Consider the following 18,795-nt stretch of genomic DNA (forward strand, 5'->3'; position numbering starts at 1 on the left):
GTTTTGGTTATCATCCAATTTTGTAAATATAACAACAGGATCCTGACTTAGAACAGGTGCAAACAAATGCATACATTTTTTGTACTTTTATATATATATATTGTTTTTTTTATCAAATGTCTTGTTTAATGTGTTGTCAAGATCTTACAACTTCCTCTTAGTTTCGTGTCTCTAAAATTGATTTTCAAAATGTTTTATCAACTTATTTTGAAGAAAGCTGCACTCAACCTAGACTACTTTAAAACACAAGGAGTGTTATAAACAACAAAAAGAGTCAATTGACACTATCTTTTGAATTGCATTATAATTTAATTAGCAATTTTGCAATTTTGTTACCTGGAACACAGTTTTCTCCTAAAAAATGGAAAAGAAGAAGAACAAAAATTCGCTAGTACGGTGTTATGGTCAGTTTTGAATTATTGTCTTTTATTTTTGCTTATTAACTTTGTCTATATGCCATTTTGTGTTTTTTGTTGAAACAGTTACTTGTTTTATATTGATTTAGAATATATTACGATTATGACTGTTGTACCCCATTTTTTGACGTTTTTATGTACTATGTCTGTTTTGTTTTGTTCATTCACTTTTGTTTATTCAATGAAATTCAATGTGACTGTTTACCGGTGAGAGGTTTAGCTAGATAAAACCAGGTTTAGTTCATAATTTTCATCATAAGGTAATGCCTGTACCAAGTCAGAAATATGATAGTTGTTTCGATTCGTGAGATGTGTTTGAGGTTTTGATTTTGTCATTTTACAAAGGAATTTCGCTCTGAGTTCGGTATTTGTTATTTTATTTACTTTTTACAGGTACATGACTTGGTGGGACAGGTACATACAGAATGGGGCAGGGTAAAACGTGTTTTAGTTATTGAATGATAGAACTTAAAAAGGGAACATGTGGTTCAAACGCACATGAGACAACTTTCCATTACAGACCAAAGAACATAGAATTTACCAACTATATTTCACCGTAAGGCATACACCAATTACCAACATATATTGCACATTGCAAGCGTTATATTGGTGCAACTTATTTATAGATTGACACAAAGCACACAACCGGACTTAATTGTGATACAAAACACCGATCTGAGAGTAATTGAAGTTACAAAAAGCTAAGTGAAAGTCAATAACAACTACTAGTAACAGTATAATCATGTATCGAAGACTAGTTTTTCAATAAGTACACATACAACGGATTTTGTGCGAAAACGTCATAAACAGTCAGAAAAAAACACGATCTTAAGCAATGCCAGAATATGAGCACGTAACGATTATTTCTATTGTCTGTTATTTAGTTTGTAGCCTTCGTTAACAAATATGTATTACAGTGAACTCATGGTTATCGAACAACGGTTTGAAGAAATTATAACTTTTACTTGATAATGCTCGACCCCGAACTGAACGATACTTGAATCTTTGCAATTGAAAAAAAATATCCGAACTATTACTTGATCAGTCTGAAACAGTATTAACCTATTCTCGACCTATTTTTTTTCTCAGTCAGGACCATACTCGACCTAAAGTCTAAATCAAACGCCATCAAAGTCTGAACAATACTCGATCAATCTGAACAATACTTTACCAAATAACCTCTTTTTATTGTTTGTTAAATTGAACTGTTTACTAATATAAATTCTAAAATGCTGCAACTATTTTTAAATTCCGTTACCTCCTATTCATCAAATATTTCACATCTTCAACTGAGATTATAATTATAGACAAAACATTTAATTGTACAAGATGTTTCAACAAAAATACATGTACACGCATGTCATACAACAATAAAGATGTCATTTATATTTAGGATTTGATCAAATACAAATTTATACATATATAAAATTATGTATGTTGGTCTATACTATCCTAAAACTCTGAAAAGTTAATTTTTAGCAGAAACATATTCATTATAGTTATTCACACATGCCAGTAAATATCTTTTAAAAATAAAAAGAATTCCCACACTGATTTTAAATTCATTTGATGTTATAATTTGTAGAAAAGGGAAATAATTGTTGTTAAAAACAGTTCATAAATTAATGAAATACAATAGATAGATACAGAAATATGTTTAGGTTGGTCAAGACTAAGTCGAATGTGATTTAGACTAGGACGAGTATGGTTGAAACAAGGTTAGATGTGTGTCAGACTAGGTCGAGTATGTTTCTGACACATATAAAATTGATCTGGCCGAATAAAGTCGAGTACAAATTCAGACTGTTAAGTATGGTTCAGCCTACAGTCGAGAAGTGTCGAGTAAATTTCAGACCAATTCAGACCAATTCATACTTTGAAATAGTGTAGCATTTAGTTATATTCTTTAAGTAAATAGTGAATAAAATCGGTTGGCTTATAGAGTTGCATAGAAAAGTATGGTTTTATCAGAGAGTATAGCTTTGTTTTTTTTTCATATAGATTTATCCAAGTGTTAAGTCTGATATCTTGAAGCGTATAGTTATAGTTATCTCTTCTGTTGTCTTGAGTTACTTATTAGACACTGTTTCGTATTACAATATCAGTTTTATGGTTGCTTCTGTAAAATTCGATACAATTAAATGGTCACAACAATTTACAAATGGCATACGTCCGCAGCGCTATGCTTGAATTTACATGCATCAGGAACGTTCAAATCCAAATAAACATATTATAATAAACGAAACAGTTAGAAAGCTGTATAACCAAAAAGGCCTGAAATGGTAACCAAATCCATTTAACGTTAACCTTGCCTTAGGTAGTTGAAACTACTGATCTGATGATACCCTTGGGGAATTATGGTGTTACTGGCTAGAGATTATTATCTCGTTGAATTCACAGAGCCAGTGAATGTTCCGGGAGTTGGTACCTCAACTCTTTTCGAATTTTATATATTATGTTAACGATTCATGGTGTTCCTGTGGTTGGAACAAACCCCTTTCAAAATGTCTGGTTCACCACTGCGTTGTGCTTAAATAATTGAGTTGTTCAATATCACTATATTTGTTCAAATTAAGGAAGTTATTGTTATTAATTCATGTCTTATATCATAGTAAGTATAGCAATAAAAAAAAAAGAGTTTCTCGTCTAAATTTTGTCTTTCTCACAAAGCAAAACCTATATGCGATCTTGGAGAGATTGTGGTGGTCTACCAAATTAAACAATTTATACTCAATTCGTAATCAAGCTCTGTTGATTTTTACTTAAACTATTACCAATCAAAACTGATATTAAATAAAGGCAACAGTAGTATACCGCTGTTCGAAATTCATAAATCGATAGAGAGAAAAAAACAAATCCGAGTTTCAAACTAAAACTGAGGGAAACATATCCAATATAAGAGAACTACGACACAACACACAACCTGATACCAAGATTCATTGTCAACATTTCTGGTTGTCCCCAAAATTACTTAAAACAATTTCAATCTTATGACTCATTTTATTTTCGACTATTTGTCCCCGAGGGTATCACAAAATAAAATATAGTTGGTGATTCGGCACTGATACAATTTGTAACAAAGTTTTTATAAATTATTCGCCAATAAATTAGAATTTAATGAAAAATAAGGTTCAAAGTTTATCTTAGATGGATTTGATTATTCCTATATGTAACTTTGGTTAGTAAGCTCCTCAGCTTCTAGGTATACAAATATCCTTGGGTTTCATTTGTGTTGTTGCTTTGGACATTCCCAATAAAGACCAAAGCAGAAAAAAACGCGTAAGACGCAACTGTTTTATAAAGTGATATTTTAATTACAACAACTAGAATATTGAATTTAATTAATGAAACATTTCAATCGAAAGGCAGACATTTGGACATTAGGGAGAAACATATAACTTAAAAAGCAGAGCAAAATTGTCTGCAAGAATAAAAGCTGCCTTGTTCACTTTTGTACGTTTTATAAAATCTATGCCATAGAGTCGTTCATAATTTTGAAAAACAAACACGATTGTCTCTCTTTATCTAATTAAACCGAATGTTGTAGAAGTTACCGTGGTCACACATACTGACTAGATATTTATTTCGTGTTTCCATTTTCAAAACTAACTTGTATCTTTGTCCATCTGATGAGTTTAGCCTTTTTCAACTGATTTTTATAGTTCGTTCTTATGTTGTACTGTTATACCACTGTCCCAGGTTAGAGGAGGGTTGGTATCCCGCTAAGTTGAACATGTTTAACCCCGCCACATTATTTATGTATGTGCCTGTCCAAAGTCAGGAGCCTGTAATTCAGTGGTTGTCGTTTGTTTATGTGTTACATATTTGTTTTTTTTTTGTTTTTACTGGATTTTGCTTTCATCAGTTTCTGCTTATGTTCAATTTTGTTCAAATGATGCTGCCGTATCAATACTTTCGCACTTTTGTTACCTTTATGAATTAATCTTTTGGCTTAAATAACATTGAAACCGTTAGTTTTAAACCGCCTCCAAATGTGCTCCAAATGGCATTTAAACGTTGTTTTCAATAGCATTTCATTCAATTATGTGATTTTCTGTTTTAACAACTATGTTGCCTTACCTGTCATTTCAGCTGGATGTGTAACGCCTGCAACGCCTGCAAATAATTTCGATGGTTTATATTAGTCAGATTTTATGTTGCTTCTGACCTGATTTCTTTCTTTATTTGAAGATTGAGATTTTGTTTGTCGAATTCATTGTGTTCTACGTGACGGTCAGAGTAAGGTTATCCTTTCTGGAAAATTGTCCTCAATTTTTTTACAACATTATCCAAAATGTTGCCTAGAGAATTGAATACTGAATTCACTTGTTTGTAAGAGTGCTAATAGTATATCAAGCAAAGTGTTGAGACCATTATGTCCAATTATTTCGCTTTCAGTTTTTGTCTTGTTAGTGTTTTGTGTTTTGTGTATTTGCATTTCATTTTTTGTAATCCATTTTTACATTGGAAACATTTTACTGACGTTCTCAATTAAACACTAGGAACTATTAAGTCCAGTTAGTGTGATACCATTTTCTAAATCCACGCCAAATGCGAGGCAACTCTTAAATTTATAAATAAAGAAACTATTTAGGAAGTAAGGTTTCAACTCCCTCAGGCAAAGTTGACCTTAGATGGTCTTGACTATTTTTATACCCTCTTAAGTCGTATAGATCTTCAACTGTTTCGGTTCTTACATATTCTTGGCTTCCAAATATTTGGTTTTGAGAGTTCCTGATCAAAGTTAATCCAGAAAACCGCTTCGGACGCATGATATTTATAACGTGTTGTTTTCATATTTTACAACATTAAGTCGATACCTTTGCTGGTGGACTATTATTTTTTACAAATTAAGGTTTGATTATCAATGCATCTTACTTCTTCAAACTATGATTGCATGCTATATTAGAAAGAAATCGTTTTGTACCAGGTAGTACAATATAGTGAAGTTGTATTTTCCTCAGAAAAAAAAATCAGGTTATTTAATGAAAAGATGGATTGCATTCACTTCAAACCATGAATGATGGTGAAAGATCAGACAATACATTATTTTGCATGCATAAAAAAATAAGACGATAACGCCACGTGTTGAGCAGGGTTTGCTTACCCTTCCTAGCACCTGAGATCACCCCTTTTTTGGTGGGGTTCATGTTGATAAGTCTTTAGTTTTCTGTTGTGTCTTGTGTACTATGTTTTTATGTTTGTCTTTTTCTTTTTTAGCCATGACGTTGTCAATTTTTGTTTTTCTATTGGTTTGAATATTCCTTTTCTTTGATTGTATTTGGAAAAAAGATGTACTAAAAATAATGTTAGTCAATTCTTTTAGACCATAACATAAAAATACAATTGCCTCTAAGTCAGAATCACTAATATCGGGGTAAAGCGATATGTCTCCTTTAATCTGTTTATACCTTCTGATCTTGAATGTGAACAATCCCGTTCGATATAACCGTCGGTACATAACTATTGTGCGGCAATGACACGTTTTGCCTTAACAATCACCCAAAAATATTAACGGCGTCTGTTCTTTACAACCTTATACGACAAAATTACCATTCTTTTAGTGTAAAACTACTCAGTTTTTAATGCACTGTATTTGTTTATCTGTAAAAGAACAGCAAAATAATCATGATGTGTGCTCTTCATATTTTATTTTATGCCTCTGCTTGTGGACTGATAGTCCACAAGGGTATCTCTTTCCCACTAGCCAGTACTGCGGTACTGGCATGACAATACGGACTTTGTGTTATTAAAAGAAGTAGGTTCAGTAAGACCCCTTTTTGCAGTTTTACAAAGTTGTTAAAATGTAAACTGTTAGTAATTTATTGGAAAGTAGAATGCTTCTGCTACTGTTTTTGACAATACAATGCAAATATATAGGATACTAACATAATTCACTCATGCTAGATTACTAAAATCTTCATAATTTTAGAATTTTAGTTAATTTTTTGACGGTTTTCATCTTAAATGGAAGTGGGCGCATTTGTGTTCATTCTTAATATTGAAATGTAAATTGTATTTGATGATAATACATAGCATATATATAGGTTGAGGATGAACACGTATGCGTCCACTTTCGTTGTTGACAAAAACCATCTGAAAAGTGACAATTTTTGGCATATTTGATAGACTTGTCATATTTAAGCTTGAATCGGAGCGTTTTTAATGACTAAATCAGTAAAAATCTTTCACATAAATTAATTGAATCAACTGAAATAGACACTTAAGTGTTTAAAAAGTGTCCAAAATCTTTCGTCAGATGAACTTGAAATTTGAGGACATAATCGGCCCTTACCGGACCTACTCCTTTGCTGTTTCAAATTTTTAATTATTTTTTTTTAAATTGATGAATGCATCTCCCTAATGCAAAGCTCAGATTCCTTGTTGCTCGGTTTTGGCTATACTTTATTTCCTTTCCCGTTTATAGCAGTTTATCCTCTTAATAAGCTTTGGGTTTTCAAATATTTTAGGCTCAAGTATCACGGAAGAGGCATTGATTGACGAAATGCGCATCTGGTGACGAAAAATTGTTATCTTTTATGTTATTTCTGTAAATGAATTGAAATAATATAATTATTTATCAATATTACTGAGGAATATTTATCCGCATTGTGTCTATGGTGAATAAATCAAGAATACGAAGATAATTTGCGAGTGAAATATGTTGTTTTTTTGTGTTTATTTTTGGTCGTTTCACAAGATTTCAGAAATAAAATAAAGAACCTAATTCAATGAAACATTGTAATCATATCCTCCAACAAAATGAAAAAGAATATGTCTTGTAAGTTAAGTCTTAAACTAAAACAATGTTAATGATAAATTGCCAAACAATTACAGAATGAGTGGAACGCTTGCAATGATGACAGTTTTCCGTCAGCGAACAGTTACCGTCAACGGAAATTTTAGTATCAGTTCCATGTATGTCGTAAATAGTGTATTTTACAGTTCAGACAATATTGTTTTATTATTCGAGAAAAACATCACCATTTCTTTACATATCTATGCACGAAAATGGCAAATTTTCTATTTTTTAAACGCGTCCGTGTAAGTAACACGTGCAGGGACATAACATAATGACGCTGTCACTTTTATCAAACTCATGTGTTCATATTTGGAAATATTTAAGTGTGCTTTAACACTAAACATTTAATTATAAAATGAACAATCGGCCCCATAAATGACAACACATCAGGCAGATAATAAAGGGGTGTTGACTATTAAATTCATGTTTATTAATTTGACTCAAATATTCATATTATGTTTATAACATAATTAACATATATCCAAATTATAAAAAGGTCTGAACTAGTCAATGTTCAAGGCATGGGCTCGATTAGATGTATCATCGTTTCGTGTGTATTTTCGTTTAGACGCAATCTATTTAACCATCGCGTTTACCTCCGCTCACTGCCGACGATCATATAAGTGATAAAAACATAGATAGAGATAGAGAAATCGTGCAATCGGTTTTCCTTTGTCTGTTTAATTTCATATCAAATGTTAAAAATGTATGTTTAACATCGTTTATATGAATATAAGAATGAGTTTTTGTGGATCGAATCATCAATCATTTGATCAACCTTTGTTTCCCTGTTAATGTTGACATGCGAACCAATCTTTTGCGAAGGGATTAAACTGAACGTCACATGCACATGGATTCAATGAAGTCAAATTATTCACTTGCAAGAGAATTTTCATCATCGATGTTTCTTTTGACAAAATTGAACCATGCTGACTGTAAAAGCGAATTATTATTTCACTATTTCACTTTTATCAATGACTGAACAAAAGAAAATCATTTGTCTTTTTTTTTTGTGTATATTGTGCTTCTTTAAGTGAAAACCTGGTAAATGTTTGATCTACTAAATATTCAGTTTGAGAGAATGACGAACAAATTCTGAATGTACGGACAATTACCAGTTTGGTTGTCCGAAAAGTAATTTAATCGATTGTGTCCTATTCCCGATTGTTATATTTTGATAGTGTGTGAATTCGCAGTGAATTTGCATTGCAGTTGACGTGTGCACAGCAACTTACACTGTCGACGCACTCAATTTTGCTCCGTTTATGAGTTCATTCGATTTCCTAGGTTTTTGTATTTTTCATTTGTGTGTCTCTTCTTAGTCCCGATTTTAACATCGGTGAATCTCTGTCGCCTTAACTTTTTTTGTTGTTGTTGTGGTTCATCTGTTTGCTATACCATAGCAAGATCTGTCATTTAAAAGATTTATCTAGTAAATATTTGTTAAGGTTATATGTAGAAGATAAAGTTCCAGGTGATTGTAACTGTTACTCATATCCATAACATATATAAAGAACATTCATTATAAAAAAAAATGACACCATTAAACGGCTTTTCATTCATTCGTTACAGGTTTATAATTTTTAAGTATACATTTATTACATTGTATATCATTAATTTTATCCCCAATGTTGGGAGTTCATATATGTTTTCAATTTTGTTTGCTATTTATCTATCTTTGTCAAATACTCAACTCAGAACATATGTATGTAGCTATTTTTTTGGCGGTAATGTACTGTGGTCACTTTTCTTACTATCAGATATTTAGATTGTCCTACGAACATCGAAGTACCCAACAAGGTGATGTAATAAGTTGTTGTTTGCCGTTACAAAGACAAATACAAAAAAGCGGCGTGATCAAACGTGCCTTCGTGATCTTAACCCTCCCCTATACCTCCAATCAATGAGGAAAAAATCAAACGCAAATTGCAAAACGATAAGTAAAATCCGAGTCCGATGTCAGAAAAGTAAACCGGAAAAACACAGCAAAATGACATTGACATACATAAATAAAAAAAAAAAGGACTACTAGCAGTTACTGACTTTCCAGCTCCAGACTAAAATTGAACTGTTTGAAATAATTTGTCCTTCTCATATGAAAATTAATCACAAATATTTCATGTTAGGTGTTTAACTCTTGGATCATGAACATCACCCGTATCCTGCCAACAACTGGTGTTTTTCCTATGCAAAATGTCCAATTAGTGAAAAGTAAAATCACAAAAATACTGAACTTTGAGGAAAATTCTAAATGGAAAGTCCATAATAAAATTGCACAATCAAAAACTTAAACACAGCAATGGACAACTGTCATAATCCTGACTTGGTACAAACATTTTCTTGTGTATAAAAATGGTGGAGCTAGCCAAACCTCTCACTTGTATGACAGTCGCATAAAATTCCATGATATTGATAACAATGTGTGAACAAAATAAACAGACATAATAGGTAGAAATGTCAAAAATAGGGATACATGGTCAATATTGTGTAATTATCTTAATTCAGACTATAAAAACAAAAACAAAATATATTAAAAAACATTAACCATACATATTTATTCCAAGAAAAGTGTCATCTTTAATGATTTGCATTGACAACAGTATCGTAAATGTATCCCCTGTGAATAAATATGTTTAAAGATTTTGTAAACTTTTAAGGTGAATGATGATATGTTTCATGGTTTTTTAGTATAGAATATTACCATAACAGATGTGATTTGAAATACCTGAACGTATGAGATGTCTGTGCATCGATTTATAATGATGTTCTTGTAGCTATCAGAAAGTTTTGGAAATAATTATAATTTTTCGATGGAACAGGTTTTTTTCTCCATTAAATTCAAATACTTACATATAAGCTAAGTTTCACTGTGTGTATTGATGTGTTTGTTTTTCTACATTGGCTAGAGGTGAAAGGGGAGGGTCGAGATCTCACAAATTTAATTAACCTCGCCGCTTTTTAGCTCACCTGACCTTAAATGTCAAGTGAGCTTTTCACATCACTTGGCGTCGGTCGTCCGTCGTCCAACGTCCCGCGTCCGTTGTCCGTAAACTTTTACAAAATCTTCTCCTCTAAAACTACTGAGCCAAATTTAACCAAACTTGGCCACAATCATCATTGGGGTATCTAGTTTAAAAAATGTGTCCGATGACACGGCCAACCAACCAAGATGGCCTCTATGGCTAAAAATAGAACATAGTGGAGAAAATGTAGATTTTGGCTTGTATCTCTGAAACCAAAGAATTTAGAGCAAATCTGACATGGGGGTAAAATTGTTTATTAGGTCAAGATCTATCTGCCCTAAAATTTTCAGACAAATCGAAGATCCTGTTGTTGGGTTGCTGCCCCAAAATTAGTAATTTTAAGGAAATTTTGCCGTTTTTGGTTATTATCTTGAATATTATTATAAGTAGATAGAGATAAACTGTAAACAGCAATAGTATTCAGCAAAGTAAGATCTACAAATAAGTCAACATGACCAAAATTGTCAATGACCCCTTAAGGAGTTATTGCCCTTTACAGCCAATTTTTAACAATTTTCATAAATTTTTGTAAATTTTTACAAAATGTTTTCCACTGTAATTACTGGGCCAAGTTCATTATAGATAGAGATAATTGTAGCAACAAGAATGTTCAGTAAAGTAAGATCTACAAACACATCACCATCACTAAAACACAATTGTGTCATGAATTTATCTGTGTCCATTGTTTAATATGCACATAGACCAAGGTGAGCGACACAAGCTCTTGAGAGCCTCTAGTTCATGACTGTCCCTAGTCAGGAGACTCTGGGGCCGTGGCCTCTGTAAGTCATGTATGACTTCAAATTTTGGTGCATTGATATATTTCAGAGTTACGTATGACGTCCATTATCACTGTACTATTACACATTTTAGGGGCCAGCTGAAGTACGCCTCCGTGTGCAAGATTTTCCCGCTGTGTTGAAGACCTATTGGTGGCCTTCGGCTTTTTTCTTTTTTTGTATTTCTCTTGGTCGGGTAGTTGATTCTTTGACACATTCCTCATTTCCATTCTTAATTTTATTGAAGAAACCCTAATCTAAAATGCAAAATGTTGATGAATCAATTATATAAGCGGATTCATACATTTATGGAAATTTAGTGAGCGAAACTTTCTTATTCTAATATGTATTTTAACGTTAGTGAGAGGAAAATCTCTTCCGTCAAGAAAATAAGCTTGCTAATAAACCCAGATTTAATTTACCATTTTCATTGGGAAATGCCTGTATCTAGTCAGGAATATGACAGTTGTTTTCCACTCGTTCCGCTAGTTCATAACGCTTCATTTTGTCCGTTTTTATGAACTTCCCTTTTTCAAAATCATCATTGTCTCATTCTATTCACAATCAATGAATTATTTCAATTATTTCAAATAAAAAGTAAAACAAAAATTCAGCTAAAAATGTTTTGGTGGCCGTGGTGTCAGAGGGTTTGAGTTTACGTATTGCTTTTCTTTCTCTTTTTTTTTAAAGAAAGCAACTTGTTTAATAAACTTGTATTGTTGGGTTGATGTCTCGTAAATATGTACTTTATTCACATACAACAAGGAAGTTATAAAAGAATCTACATATTTATAAAGAACAATGAGACAAACAAAGAACAATGAGCAATCTTTGACCTACATTATTACATGTACCGTTATGTAACTTTGACCTTCATTACATGTACCGTTATGTAACTTAAAAGTACCACGAAAACTATTGATGATAATACATGAACATTCATTACCTCATTATCAGATGACAGAATAACATGTATATTGCATACATACCATGTCACACTAAAACTGCTCGACCTTCCCGTACTATAACTCGGGAATAATCAGTTTACATGTACAAAGGATTTTTTGACTGGAATATAAATACAAAATAATCGGCGGCGTTCAGTCGGCAAATAAAAAAAACAATTTCAATGTGAAGAAACACATATGTAGACTAAAAAACAATTACTTACTAAAGTCGTATATTGTCTTCAGATCTATTCAGTTTGGGTGTATTGAAAACAAATCATGATTTTGGTGGACAATGATTATATCTTGACTGTTTACGCTTTAAATATTATTCAATGAATTAACTGCAAAATCTAAAATGAAAGATAATCACAAAAATGTGATTTAAAATTCGTATTGTATTCAATGGAGGATATACGATGTGTAGATTATAATAACATCAGAATGTTGTTGATAAAACATTTTATGACGTATATTTTTAAATGCGCAACGTGCGCCACGTGCACTGACTACATTAATTTCTAACATGTTGTATAAGGAGTCTTTCTCCTAACTAATTAACAACATCCGACTCCTCCGAAAATGTTTTTAGATCTACAAACGAGCAATAACGAACAAAACTGATTCCAGATAGTCCGGTTTGGTATAATTATGCACATAATTGTGATACTAGGTTTGTCTAGTTTATCTAGTTTACGTGCTCATAAACCTATCCCTTTGTCGATCTGTACCAAAACAACGTAGAATTAAATACGCAATTAAAAAACATGCATATCGATATCACAAACTTGTCAAAACATTAACTAAATTTTAAACAAGGACATCATTCATGACTATTTATCAACGAGCAGACTTCTACAGGTATTTCACATCCCATTTTTCATGGTAATATTTTATACAATACACAAAAATGTACCAGACACCAAAAATGTCCTCATGTGATGGAATATCATAATTAAAAATTAATATTGATACACTCATAGGGCCCTTGCAACACAAATACACACATTTATTCTAGTAGTTGCTAGTGATCCTTTGTACATTTATGTTGATCATTGTCATTTTGCTCAGTTCCTTATATTACCTAATCTAGCATCGGACTCATACTTCTATAAACTAAGTTGTACTAAGCGTATTAGTGTGTGTTTGATTATTCCAAATTGGCTAGAGGTATAGCGGAAGGGTTAACAAAACATGTTAAACCCCGCCGCATTTTTGTGCCTGTCCCAAGTCATGACCTCTGGCTTTTGTTAGTTTTGTACGTTTTTTTTATAATTATTTTGGTTCATTTGTGTGTTTTTTAGTTGAGGGTGACGTCCATTTTCTAGTATATATTATCGTCTAGGGGCTGCCACCATGTGTGGGATTTTCTCGCTTTTATGAATACCCATTGGTGGTCTTATGCTGTTTTCTGCTCTCTTTGATCGGGATGTTATCTCTGGCACATTTTTAATTTCCATTCTCAATCTATAGACCGAGTTCCAACAGGGTGGTCACTAACGGGAAAAATTAAGTCCATGTATTTGGGAAGATGGATCAAAATGTGCTTGCTACTACAGGAAACTGGCTTTGATATCCACAGCTACGAATACTGGCGTTCGAGAGAAAAATCCGATACTACACTTCTATCAGGTTTAATGGAGTCTAAATTAAATCATGGATTTATTTGAAATCGGCTGTATTGGTAGGTATCTAAAATGATCAGACTGTCGGAAGAAAAAAACATTTTAACCATTCTAAGTAAGTATTATAAATAAGTAAATATATCACGGCTGTAGCCCTTGCTGTGCACGAGATGTGTAGATGTATGAAAATTCCCGAGGTTAAATAGTTCCATGTTACAGAAAAACATTTATGTCTACAAATGGTCAATATGATATTTTGTCAACAGCCTGATCAAGCAATATACTCTGGCCGATGATTAACATAAAGCACATCATTAAGGTAAAAATACTTTTAAAAAATGCAATTTTTTTAAATTCAATTTTTAATATCAATTGTATTTCCTTGAAAATATATTCATAAAAGTAAATAAAAACATCGGCAAGTGGAGTAACACTGTTCGTACCCAAAATCCGATAATTTGAAGGTATTATAATATTGTCATTAACATGTGTTGCCATTATAGAAGGTTAAAGCCTTAATAATGCCTGTCCATGGCTAGGGACAATGACTTTATATCGTTAATGACCAACGAAAGACATAATCTATCACAATATAAAAATACGAAGATGTGTTACGATTACCACCATAGGACATAGGCCGAGAACGACTATTCAATTAGTATGCTAGTTTCTTACTGATCAGGTTATGTGGATAATCAGTTATTACAGTAAAACATTCATAAAATGTCACGGTACAAATATCTTATGGTAAAAAGACGTCAAATGACGAGTGGCTTGTGAGATGCTTGGAAGATCATATATTTTTTTTTATGTTTTAAAACACAATATCGTTAAACGCAAAACCGTAAAACAGAACTTCGGCCAATTTAAACAAAATTGGCTTGCATTGTACACGGATCATCAAAAGCATTAAACTACCATTTATAATTTAAAGTTTGAGAAATATTTCAGCATTTTGGTTGATAAACAGTTATTTTTAATTTTTTTTTTAAACTTTGAACAACCCAGTCTTATTTCGACAATAAATGTCTAGTGGTGCTCGAGACCAAACTTCTTGACACCTTATTAAAAAAATGAAGGACTTTTAAAAAAACCCAAAAGACAAAAAGAAAAGTCGAAGTCTGACACGTATTTAGAGTATAGCCCATAAGGGAGATATATTCCTTAATTAAATATTATTTCCAAAAATTTGTGACAGCAAATTTTAATATCAGAAAATTCGTATGTTCAAGCCAGTGAGCCATTACCAAATTAGTGGCTGCACCAGTACTTGGCCTGTGATATTCTCGCAGAAATAACAGTCCACCAGGAGAGGTATCGAATAGGTGGTAATAATTACGTTAACGGTACCATTTTTTCTGCACCAGATTTTCCCTTAATACGTCTTTTTGCTTCATGAATGTTGAACTCATGACAATGAAACTTCTAATTTTACTTGATGGAATCAGATTATCCATGAATGGTATCATTTGACATGATTTTCTGAACTACTGTCTGTAGAAATCATTTTAATCCTTTTCTGCATATCCCTCTTTTCTTCATTTTGAATTCGGAGCATTAGGAAATGACTATGGTAAGTTGTCAGCGGTTATTTGTTAATCGACACGTGATGTCCTTTCAACTACACTCAGTGTAAAACACATGTTTACGCTGCTAACTGTAATAATCATAGTGTCGTATCAACTGAATAAAAAATCATCCGCTTCCGACATTTGTAAGTGTTTACTTGTTGAATATACTTTGTCCTTATCTTTTTTCTAAAATATCACTTGTTAATTCGTCCGCTTGTATAAAATTAATATCCAGTTCTTTTTCTTTATCGTTTTCTTCGCTGCTTGAAATCTCACTTCCAAAATTGTTGTAAAATGAATCATAATAATTTACATGCTTTGCATGTTTGAAAGCTTTTGAAGACTGGTGGATTTCACTATAATCATCCTCACTTGCCATTTCAAAACTGTCAAAATCACTGAAAGAATTCTCGTTTTGGGTACCATCACTTTGAATTAAATCGTAATTCTTATATTTTAATTTTAATCTATTTATTTCGTTGATTATATTTGTTGGCGACGGAGTATCTAATGATGGTCTAATCTTGTAAGTGTTTTTGTCATTCCTTATTCTATTACGACTTGAAGGATGATTTTCATCATTAAAAGGTTTCCTGACAAATACATTTTTACGATTCAATAAATTCATATCATCAGCTGTATATTGATTTATGCTGATAGGGTGAGGTCCATTACTACCTAGCATTATTGATACAGATGGCTCCATATGAACTTCTCCATTTTTGTTTGAAATGAACATTTTGCGGTTATCTTTGTACCAGTTAGTTTTCTGTAATGGAGATTTGCCAATAGATATATGCGCTGATTTAATTTTTCCCGCCTTTATTGTTTCTGCTGTCACTTTTTTGGCAAACAAATTATTTGTTGTAAGTTGATTTGTTTGTGTATCGTCTGCTCTCAGGATACCATCTGTCTCTCCATTTAAGCGAACATCCGAACGATCAGACAATTGGGCTCGTTTGCCAGCTTTCAGGAACCGACCAGTTTGCGTATGCATTGGTTCTACTTTGAATAGTTGATGCGTGCGCATATCTTTATTTTGAGAGGGCTTTTTTCTTAATTGTACGGACGTGTTACCAAGTGGTGATAAACTAGTATATTGAAGGTTCATGGTATTTCTTATCATTGCTGAGTTCTGTAAATCTTTTTGTCCCCCGAGCATGAAATTCTTTTTTCTCAAGTTTTGCCTCATATTCCTCTTCTTTTGTAGATTCGGAACTACTTCACTACGAAATGTTGTATTAATGGGTCGATCCTTTCTCTTAACAAATGATGAATTTCGTGGTTTTATCTTAGATATTTGGTCCTGTTTACTTGAATGGTGTTTTTGTATATACGTATTTTGCAACAGAGAACCCAATGTTGTAGTTGTCTTGATATTATTCATTACGTTTTGTTTCGTATTAAGATAAGATAATTTTTCCGTTTTATTTACGGGATTTCTAACAAATAGACTTTTTTGACTGGCGTATTTTTTCGGTCTTATTGTATCCGAGTTATATCCGTTTATATTAACAGAATCACTATCGTCACGCTTCAGTACGATTGTAACAGAAGTGTCTGTTGGATCGATCCCATTTCTGTTTAAAACATAGGTCTCTCGGTTATCTGACTTTCTCCGAACTTTCTGGAGCGAGAAAGCTTTGCCAATCGAAATGATGATAGACTTTACATTTTTAGCTTTTACAATATCTGCTGTTACGTGTTTTGAAAACAATTTGTTCGTTTTAATTCGTTCTGCCTGTATATTGTTTGCTTCTATGAAACCCGATGTGTCCCTTTTTAAACGAATATTGGAACTGTTATCAAACTGAGAGTCAATTTGAAAGTATAATTTTAAATCGTCATGAAATTCAACAACGGATTCTAATTCAGTCTTTTCTGTCACAGTAATCCGTTTTAGTGTTTCATTAAGAGCTGTTTTACCTAACCAATTACTTTTCTGTTTCAAATCTAAAAAAGAAATTTGATCAGCAATGAAAAGCTACTTAATTATGCAAAAGTTAAAGTTACTTTTGATATTTAACGACAACTCAGTATGACATTTATATACTTGTTTTCTTTCTTTATCATTTCATATTGTGTCACTATCAAGCACATTTGTTTACATCTGCTAAAACATATATAACTGCAAAATATCTTATAAACTCGAAATGTAAAAGCAGAGAAATAGAATCTATGACACAATCTTTCTACACACACTTGACAAAAGCCAAATGGACAGCGCTTTTATTGATGTTCTGAATCATAGACCCCACAGACATTTCCATACAGACTGCGCTTAGATTCGGTAATTTCATCATAATTGTGAAGTCACATGGAAAGGAGTGTAATGGAGCACTTGATGGGCCTTAAAGTAACCGTTTTTTAAATAGACACCTAATACGTTATGGTATACAGCAGAGTAGAGGAAAACCTTGATTCCAAATGTAATTATATATACATAATGAATGAGGACAACAGTTAAACAATGTGACCAGCTGGATTAAATGTAAATGGTGGAGTTTTCCTGTATATACGAAATAAGAAATATGACAGTTGTTATCCATTTATTCGTTTGATGTGTTTGAGCATTTGATTTAGCAATTTGCTAAGGAATTTTCCGTTTAGAATTTTCCGTGGAGATCGGTATGTTTGTTATTTTTAACAGAGCTAAACCATGCACAGTTTGATACACCAACGAAAAGAAACAACAACGAAAAGTAAAGAAAAAAAAAGAAAGAAGCACCCCCTTCCTTTTTCAAAGAAAACATTAAAACCATAATTGATGCTCTCTAACACGCAAATAACAGATGAAAAATTAAATATTTCAATAATATTTGAGAAAGATCAAACAGACTTTATACTTACGTGAATTTTCACAAACTATGTGTTGCAGCAACTGTAGGATGAATGAAACGATACACCATGAGGGATATATTTTCATAATTTATCTGTAAATTAACCGAAACACACTGAATAATTTTCCCAGTTTTTGTTTGTTTTGTATCATAATCTGCATTCCAATTTATTTGTTCTCGACGTCCCGTATTCACAATGTATATTTTATAGATCCAGCGAAAGGCAATGATTATTATGAATCGTTTTACATGTAGATATGATTTATTCATGGAGTATTTATGATCCTTGACATTTTACAAGCTAATGCAACAATATAAATAGAATAATAATCAGTCTTTGGCTAACAGTAATTCCTTTCACACATATATGTACACCTAAATACAAGAAAATAGATAAATGAATACATCATATATTTAAATTATTACCTATTTTTTATAAGTTCTTACATTCACAGTATGAATTTTAATTGACAACATTTATTTCAAGATAAATTAATTTTTAAAAGTGACAAAAAGTGGTACAATTGACAAATAGGTAACACTGAACTCGACAAAATTGCGCGTCTGGAATTGGCAAATTTGACCTTTAACTGAAAAGAGATATTGTAAAAATTCTTTCGACAACAGTAATGTAATGGAATACGAAAAACAAATTTAATATGACAAAAAAGATAAAATTAAGTCTGAAATCATTTGTAAAGTACTTTTTGTGTTCTTTTATCAATAAAAATCATGTATTTATTATAGCTGATAGACATGATTTCATCACAATGTTAGGCAAAAAAGAGTATA

The 18,795-nt window shown here is 32.2% G+C and overlaps 1 protein-coding gene and 1 long non-coding RNA gene across 2 annotated transcripts in view; one reads left to right on the forward strand and one right to left on the reverse strand.

Annotated features, from left to right (window-relative positions):
• Positions 1–1,113: 1,113 nt before the first annotated feature.
• Positions 1,114–18,795, forward strand: part of LOC143067379 (uncharacterized) — a 39,376-nt gene continuing 21,694 nt past the window's right edge. Inside the window, exon 1 of the mRNA XM_076240602.1 lies at positions 1,114–1,269. Coding sequence (XP_076096717.1) covers positions 1,252–1,269 — 18 coding nt within the window. The 5' untranslated portion in view covers positions 1,114–1,251. The remainder of the gene's footprint in view (positions 1,270–18,795) is intronic.
• Positions 14,498–18,320, reverse strand: LOC143067378 (uncharacterized). The gene is made up of 2 exons (XR_012975935.1): positions 18,014–18,320; positions 14,498–17,116 (listed from the first exon to the last, which is right to left on the reverse strand). It is a non-coding gene; the product is annotated as an uncharacterized LOC143067378 (long non-coding RNA).

Source organism: Mytilus galloprovincialis, chromosome 3, assembly GCF_965363235.1.
Source record: "Mytilus galloprovincialis chromosome 3, xbMytGall1.hap1.1, whole genome shotgun sequence".
Taxonomy (NCBI): domain Eukaryota; kingdom Metazoa; phylum Mollusca; class Bivalvia; order Mytilida; family Mytilidae; genus Mytilus; species Mytilus galloprovincialis.